Below are 8,675 nucleotides of genomic sequence, written 5' to 3'. Positions count from 1 at the left end.
CTGCTTGGCCAGCCTCATTTAACGCGCGTCGTTCTTGTGTTGAAAAAAAAAATTCGCGGTTTGACATTGAACCCAAACCTTCGCTCGTCTGGGAACGAAACCATGGAGTATTAGAGAAGCGAATGTCTGTAAGATAATTGCACGAAGAAGAAAGAAGAAGGCCTTAGTGGACTATATTGAGGACGACTATTTTCATGGAAACCTTCATTTTTCAAAAAGAAATGGCGTTTCAGCCCGAACACAGCCTCTTTGGTCTCATTTGGGACTCAATGAAGAGAGGAGTCTGCACTGGCCCCCCGTCGGATGGGATGACTTGTTAAAATTTAAAATAATAAAACGAAAACAACGAAAAATCAGCGACCTGTTTCGACCTTGGAGCGGCGAAGCACCAATTCCCTCATCGATCCGTCACACTCTTTTTGAAGTCATAAATAAAAAAGAAAAACAGTTAAAAATGTACTAATAAAAAGAGTACACGAACAAGTTGATTCTTCGATTAGTTCATCTTTCCAATTTTATTAAATGTGAATGCTTTCCACGAAATCGACGATTCTTCGTGACGACTTAGCCAGTCACGTGGTGATACTTTCTCACGCTTCAAGTACACCATGGCTAGCCTCACATTGAATCCCCTAGATGGCATAGTTGAAAAGAAATTCAATTGCCATAGTTTTGTGAAATTGTTAATTTTACCAACAGTAAAACTTAAATTCAAACATGGAATGTTTTTCGGTTGAATATTATTATCATGGGGGCCCACTTTGTAATAGTCATGGCGCAGGAAATCCTTCACACAAAAAGAAAAAACCTTCTGGAGGGGGCACAAAAAGAATAGAGGGCAGAAGAAGGACATGGGGGGAAGGCAGAGAGGGAGGTTTCTAAAGAGGGGGCGCCAGGTGGTCACTATACACACTCCACTAGAGTTTCAACATATATACAAGAAGAAAGAAAAGTTTTTTCTTCTTCTTCTTGGATTACCAAAAGGGACCAAGAAGAAGAAGAAAGATGTTTTTCTATTCTGTGAGCCACTCTCAACCAAAAAAAAAAGGCCGAAATCAACAACAAATTTAACGAGATTTTAAACGAGGCCATCTTTATAGGGTTCTTCTATTCTACCGGTAGAGGGGTCGTTTCATGTATTTAACATTCTCATCGAATGTAAAGATACGACAAAACGGGCTTCTGTTGAATGTGTTACATTATTTTTCTAAAAATTCTCCCCGCATGTGTTGAATCTCGAGGGAAACATTTGAAAAGTTTTTGACCTGCTTGAAAGGAGGTCAAATAAGGTCAATTTTTAAGAATGAAATTTTGACAATAAGTTGTTCTACTAATGGGCGGTACCTTCTTTTCTTGGAACTTCGAAAAACAAAGCTGACCTTTGACATTCGAGTTGCAGTGGCGGCGGTGAATTGATGGATCTTTTTCATGCTAAAGAGATGTGGGATGAATCTCTACCTCAATTACATTATCATTTTTTGTTTTTCATGAAGAAGAAGAGACCGTCATGTTTTTGTTGTTTTTGGATTTTCCATGGTGCCAGCCTTCCGTCGTATAAGTGAGACAGCTGCGAAGCACAGACACATATCCCGCGGACATACACGAAACACACGGCAGGTGTGCAATGCCTCTTCTTATCTACGGTCCCTTTTTCCTTTCATTTGATGATTCGATTGTTTAGACAAACTCTTTCTTTTTGGTTCTTATTATTTAAACAAAGAGAATAGAGTCGAGGCTGGGTTCAGTGTTGATAAGACCACCAGCTTCCGATCCCGCCCGAAACTCTGGGCCGGATACTGTCATCACGTGATGCTTCAGAAATCAGGCCGCGTGCCTTGTTGTGCTTTAGCCCTTTTTTTTCTGTTCCCCCTTTACACAATTTCATCCAAACGACTGCCAAGGGTGGGAAAAAATTTCGTCATGAAATTGCTGAGCTTTATTTTTCAACTTACGCGATACTTTTTTTTGTGTGTAACGTCGGTTACAAAATGTTGAAATGGTTCGGTCCGATAAAATACTTTTTTTATTGTTCGAACAAAGAAGACTGAATTGTGTGCAATAATCACAAATTCACAAGGTCTTTCACTTCTTTCTTTTTTTATAACCGACCTCGTGGTCAGCATAAATGTACAAGCATTAACTCCCACTGCCGTCAGATGGCACTGAAGTTATGCAACCACGAGGCGGCAAAGGGACCTCTTTGGGATTATTTCCGAAATTATACCTATAAAATATAATTCAATGTGTGACTCATGCAATCTGATGCAAGGTTTATATAATTGCTTTAACTTTAAAACATCATCCTTTGTGAAATTCTAGAAGCCATCTAGTGGTTGCTCCGATATAGGGGTTCTTTCTTCTCTCGAAATCGAAACTTGTTCTTTTTTTTTTATGAAAAAAAATGAATATTCAAGTCCTTGTTTAAAACAGGATTCAATTACTGACATTTGGGAATATTTCCAAGGTAATGTGGTGAGATGTACTTATTTTTCAGACCTCGGCCATGGATTTCATGGAAATTGCGATCGGAAGCGGTCAATTAAAGTTGATGGCAAGATGTAAAGGTATTTAGTCTTTTCCCCTTGAGTGGCCGTGGTGCACACCACGTGGTGGAATTGAGAGCGCGTCACACACAAAGGAACCTTAAAGAAATGGGGTAGGGTAAAAATGAGACCAGACAGTATAGGGTGGAGGTGGGGTGAGATATATACTGAATCTCCAGAGGGGTGGAAAAATATGAACCAATCAGAGCACTCGGTACTTGTTCTACTGGGGAGAGGGGGGAGGATTTTTTTTTCCATCTCTGCTTTTTTTTTTCTCTCCCTTCCCCTCTGTATCTTTTTATTTGAAACGGCGGGCGCGCGTTCCGTAGCGCCTCTAGCGGATTAGTTCATGCACGCGGTATGTGTGTGTAAAGCGGGACACTCTCTCGATTTCAGTCGGTCGAGAACAGCTCAGCAAGACGGGTGTGAGTGAAAGTGAGTGGCGAAACAAACGAAAAATAGCCAAGCTATTAGACGAGAGCTGTTGAGAAACAATTATTTTTTTTGTACTTTTAGTTTTCAAACCTTTTCAGTCTTCTTTTTAAGAGCTGTTACTAGCAAGACAACGAAATTTGGGAGAAACTGAAAAATCGAGACATCCCCTCTTTACAAACCAAAATGCCGGCCAGTGCATCGACGTACGGCGAGTCCGTCGAGTTGACGCGCCACAATTCACTGGAAGACCAACGAGCCTTGCAAGTGGCCCTGGAATTATCCCTGCTCAGTTTCGGCAACAATATGGAGCATCACCACATGGATCACTCCGCATCGCCTAATCATCACTACCACACGATGGATCAAATTGCCTCGCTTCACTACGCCGACGAGATGCGATTTTTGGCCAAGAAGAGTCAAAACATGACCGAGTGCGTTCCAGTCCCCAGCTCAGAGCACGTTGCAGAAATAGTTGGACGACAAGGTAACTTTTTTTTTCATATTTATCTGATAAGTTGAGGCCGTTATCGTTTCCTGATGTGTCCTAGTTATTTCGCAATTGATAATGTCTGAATTCTTTGGAATGGGCAAACATGGTTTTCGGCCTTGGGTTTTTTTTCCCGCCCTTTCTTTGCCGCCGCCACAACCTCACCCAGAATTTTTTCATTTTTCCATTTTACTTTTGCGTGTCTTCTCTTCACGGCCAAAACCGTTGAAGGTTATCAATGCCCCCCTCTATTCCCACCCATCCTCTACCTCCTCCTCACCCCTCGGCCGCAATTTCCTTTCGGTGGGGTGGGCCCCCTCCAACTTCCGTCGCGTTCCAAGATGGCGGCCCCCTAACACAAAGAAAATGCAATCCCCCCTCTCCTACACTATACGCTTACGGCGCAAAGCCACCACGTGGTTCCATCTTCGTCGAATTCAGTTTACTTTCACTTGTTTATTCGTTTTTGATTCGTTTTTCAAGATCAGTAGGCCATTTGCAAAAAATAAATAAAGCACCCCTTTTTTTTATTTAGCACAAGATTTTAACCGGTGTGCTTTCTCTTTTTCATATTACAAATCGATAACCTTGGCCTGACATTGGACAGCTGCCGCATTGGACACGAGTAAACAATTTTTTTTTGTTTTTAATTTTTGCATTTTTAAGTAGAGAATTGATTTTTCTTTTCTAAAATTCTGGTTGTTTACCGGCCTCGATTTTTGTTCACTTTTAATGGCAGCATTCCTTGAATTTTCTTACGGCGTGTAATTGAGTGGGTGGTTTGGCGCGGGAGCGGGCAGTGAATCGTGCAGCAGTTTTGAAATCCGGGTGAACAGCACAGTAACCTTGAAGAGACCCGACGCTTCGTCATTGTGCTTTTTTTGCTTTTCTGCGTAGATTTTTGAGCGTTGTCACACAGAGTCGTTCGACCGTCCTTGAACTACTTCACTTGTGTTTAAATATTTATAAAAAAACGTATTGTTGCTGCTGCTTCTAGAAGGGGTCTATTTATAATATCCAGTGTCGATCGAGTTGTCGCTCGAAATTTTTTCTTGTTTCTGGCCGCAAAAACCTTGAAAAGTTGCCCGTTTTGCTGGAGCGAAACAACTTTCTTCGCTCGGCTTGACACGATTCGACTAGTATAGCTCAGACAAGGCTATACCCACACAGAGACAGTGTGTGTGGTTTGGAGCGTACGATTGAGGCCATGGCGATGCTGTGACGGAACGCGCACACACAACAACCTTGTAGATTTATCTAGACACTCTTTGTTGACCCGTTTCATTCACCTCTTTTTTCCTTCTCTATTTGCAGGGTGCAAAATCAAGGCTCTCAGGGCTAAAACCAACACGTACATCAAGACACCCGTTCGTGGGGAAGAACCGGTTTTCGTCGTTACTGGACGCAAAGAAGATGTCGCAGCTGCCAAACGCGAAATCCTTTCAGCCGCTGAACATTTTTCACAAATTAGAGCGTCGAGACGATCTGGGCTTGTTGGACAATGCGGTATCGTTGGTACAACTGGACTCGTTCCTCCACCACCAGTCCCTGGCCAAGTCACTATCCAGGTAAATTTATTTTCCTTGTCCTAAAAATTTTTTTTTTTTTTTTTTTTTTTTAAATAACCAGTTCAAGGTTTTTAACTGATGGTTCCATTGTCTCGTAAAAATGAAAAAAAAGGTTCGTGTACCATATCGAGTCGTTGGCTTGGTGGTCGGCCCCAAAGGAGCCACAATCAAGCGGATTCAACAGCAAACCAGCACGTACATAGTCACACCGTCCAGGGAAAAGGAACCCATCTTCGAAGTGACGGGCATGCCAGAGAATGTCGAACAAGCCAAAAGAGAGATCGAGGCTCATATTGCTCTACGCACTGGTCTGGTCAATGTCGACGGGTCTGGCAACGAGTTGTCGCCCGACATGATGCACGATTTGGCTGCAGGACTCAATGGATTGGGATTGGGAATGCTTGGATCAAGTCTCGGAGGCGCCATGGATAATGGAACATCAGATTTGATGGGATCACTCTACAAGAGTTCGTCTGCTTTACGATCGGCTTTTACTGGACATCTTAATAACGATGTTTACGGTGTTGCTTCTACTGGATTGTCCAACTTGCTTGGAGACAACACATTCGGACTACGTTCCCAGTATGGCGCTCCATCTGCCTCATCAGCAACTGGCAAAATGGATTCTGAATTGCAGACACTCGGCAGTGGATTGCTCAACAGCTTGTACGATTCTGATGAAGGCATCGGACTGGGAGGATCGGATTCGCCCACTTTGAGCCACTCTCTGATTCAGCCCAACATCTGGTCGACAGATTTCGGCACCGGATTGGTTGGTGGTGGCAGCACTAGTAGCATCAACACCAACAGCACGGCCAGTGGTACCAGCACCACATCTGCTGGAGGAGCCAAGAGGAGCAATAGCTTTGGATTTCCCACTCCGGATTCTGAACACCCGCCGGCACGTCGCATCAGCTCTGATCCACTGACGGCTATTGGATCTACCCTCAACTCTCTATCTGCCGCCTTCCAGATCCGTTCCGATTCAGACTCTGGTGTTCGCGATTCTTCCGCATCGGCTTCCGGCTCTGCATCTCCAGCTGCTTGCTCACCGGTCGGTTCTAGCAGCAATTCCAGCACGAGGGGATCGCTCAAACGCGAATGCATCATGTGCTGCGAAGGTGAGATGGTAGCTGCTCTCGTCCCATGCGGTCACAAGCTGTTTTGCATGGATTGTGCCCAACGTTTGGTGCCCAAAGAGTCGTCGGCTGAATCTGATTGTTCCGAAGTCTCTACTAGTGGAGGAGAGTGCCCAGTTTGCCACCAGGCCGTCACTCAAGCCATCAGGATCTTCTCGTAAAGCGGATTTGTTTTTTTTTTCTCGTTTTACAAAGAAGACGGTTGATGAGAGATTAGCAAAACAAGAAACAACGAAGCAACCAGCGGATGTTCACCCCCCCACACCCCTCTATAAATTCGTAAGACCTACTTTTTGACACCCCGTACCATTTTTCTCCCTGTCGCGCTCTATTATTCACTCGATTTTTTGGGGGGTAGTTAAACCAGAAATTTTTTTTTCTTCTTTCTTTGTCATCATGTTTTTTTGAAAATTCTTTTGGGAACTTGCGCGTTTTGTTATGCGGAGGTGCACACACACCCATTTTCCCTCATTTTTTTCGAAAGTTAACGTCAGAATTTTTTTGGATCAATTGCGCCCCACGTACACAACACACTTACTTTGCAAAAGTGCAGTCGATCTGAAAGAAAATCCAAGAGTTGTTTTTAATCCCACGTTTATAAAAAAAAAACTTTATATACAAATCAAGCTTATCACGCAGTTGAATGAGAAATTATACAAAAATGCTATCATTTTGTGTGTCGTGTGTCAAACTACGATGTCAAATCGATATTTAAATGTCTCCATTTGGGTTTGCCGCGAAAAAAGATTTCCTTATTTTTTCTTACTTCCCCCAGAAATCCACTTCCTTTTTGATAATCGATATTTAAACGTGCGTAAGAGCAATAGGATTTCAGTTTTTTTCCTTTTTTTTCCTTAATGTATATTTGGTGGCGAAAATCTATTTTTGTTTAGGACAAAAGAAAACGAACAACACGCGCAACATTTAAAAAAGAAAAATCCAAGGGCAATAATTAATTTCCGGCGAAATAACAACTGGGGGGTAAAATTTACACAGCAAATTTAAAAAAAAATTCTCTTTTCCCAAGACACCCTCTAATGTCGAAAAATTACGATTGAGTTAGCTGTGATACCGAAAGCCACTTGTCTCTCTCTCGACATCGATTTATACTTTTTTTTTCTCTTCACTTTCACCCGTCGATTTAACAACAAAAGTGCTGCTCAATTTAACCAATTAAAACAAAAACATAAAAAAAAAAAGACAAAATTAGGTTTTGGCGTTTCACAAAACTTGGTGCCGTTACAGTATTCGGACAGTTTCTTTGTTTTATTTTTTTTTCTTTCTTTTCACTTTATTTTTTCACCCGATATAACAATTCCGTACCTTTTTCTGTGTGTGTTTTTTTCTTTTGTCTTTTTTTGGTCTTTCGAATTTTTTCTAGACGATATTCTCAGTGGATTAATATCAAAAAGAGGAATTTTTTCGTACACAAGCAAAAACCTTTACCAACATAGTAATAATAGAAATAAGAAATTCAATGCTGCTTATCACACATAGTTATTTATAATGAAGCTGTCTGTGTCCCTCGATTACAGTTGATTTAAACAAGAGAAATTCAATAAATTGCATTTTTTTCTTTCTAATTTTTCATGTATACCCCCCCATAAAAATTTATTTTTGCAATTTTTTAGAAGAGACCTTTTTTTTTCTAAAGACTTGCTCTGGTCAAGTAGTGTGATGCGCCCGTTCATTAATCATTTCCTCCCGAGAATGTTCACCTACGCCTTTCTCTTAAAAACTAACACCGTCAGATACCTTGAAAACAAGAAGTCTTGGCAATAAGAACAAATTGATTGGTAAACGCAAACACATTTTTAGGCACAGCAGCAATTTTTTTATAGTTTAAGTTTGAACAAATAAGTTTGTCGTTAACAATAATTGAATCGGTAGCGCACAAAACACTTGTACCGTCTTCCTCTCCAACATTTCTTTTGGCTGTTTAACAAAAAATTCGGTTGGTATTTGTGCTGTGTTGGTCTCTACTTAAAAACAAAAAAACAACAAAAAATATTTTAACTCTTATGATTGTGCGAAATCAACGAAGAAAAAAAGTATCGGCTTGTCCTCCGTTTCTCAAATTTTTTATCACCTCTCTTTATCTAAATTCTTTTACTATTATTCAAAGAAAAAAAATCTAAAAAAAAATAACCGTTTTTGTATTTGCCGCGTGTCTCGATGTGTGACATAAAAATCTCTCCCCCTCCTCGTCGAGAGCGATATTCCAATTCACTTAGTATTCCTCGATGTGTGTACTACTACATATACATATACTATATTACTATTATATACAGTATATCAGAATAATAATTGATTTCTCTGGGATGCTTTATTTGGATTTCGGCTCTTGTCACGAGGATCGTATCGATTGCAAGGCGAAAAAAAAAATGAGAATTTATTATTGGACGAAGTGCGAAAGCTTCAAGTTTATTTTAAAACGGACAAACAGCGAATCGAAATCGGGTAAACCAGAGAAAACACCACCTTTTTTTCGTAAAATACAAAA

The 8,675-nt window shown here is 41.0% G+C and overlaps 2 protein-coding genes across 2 annotated transcripts in view; one reads left to right on the top strand and one right to left on the bottom strand.

Annotated features, from left to right (window-relative positions):
* Positions 1-8,675, bottom strand: part of LOC130701154 (methyl-CpG-binding domain protein 3-like) — a 55,623-nt gene that overhangs the window by 42,956 nt on the left and 3,992 nt on the right. The window lies entirely within an intron of this gene.
* LOC130701178 (RNA-binding protein MEX3B-like) lies at positions 2,910-7,755 on the top strand. The gene is made up of 4 exons (XM_059497362.1): positions 2,910-2,978; positions 3,060-3,462; positions 4,780-5,033; positions 5,146-7,755. Exons 2-4 carry the CDS (start codon positions 3,162-3,164, stop codon positions 6,331-6,333), a joined length of 1,743 nt encoding a protein of 580 aa, XP_059353345.1. The 5' UTR covers positions 2,910-2,978; positions 3,060-3,161; the 3' UTR covers positions 6,334-7,755.

Source organism: Daphnia carinata, chromosome 10, assembly GCF_022539665.2.
Source record: "Daphnia carinata strain CSIRO-1 chromosome 10, CSIRO_AGI_Dcar_HiC_V3, whole genome shotgun sequence".
Taxonomy (NCBI): Eukaryota; Metazoa; Arthropoda; class Branchiopoda; order Diplostraca; family Daphniidae; genus Daphnia; species Daphnia carinata.
This window is presented reverse-complemented; position numbering and strand designations above follow the sequence as displayed.

Coding starts and splice junctions, on each gene's coding strand:
- LOC130701178 (XM_059497362.1), top strand. CDS start 3,162: ATGCCGGCCAGTGCATCGACGTACGGCGAGTCCGTCGAGTTGACGCGC. Junction 3,463..4,779: donor AGAAATAGTTGGACGACAAG/GTAACTTTTTTT, acceptor CTCTATTTGCAG/GGTGCAAAATCAAGGCTCTC. Junction 5,034..5,145: donor CTGGCCAAGTCACTATCCAG/GTAAATTTATTT, acceptor ATGAAAAAAAAG/GTTCGTGTACCATATCGAGT.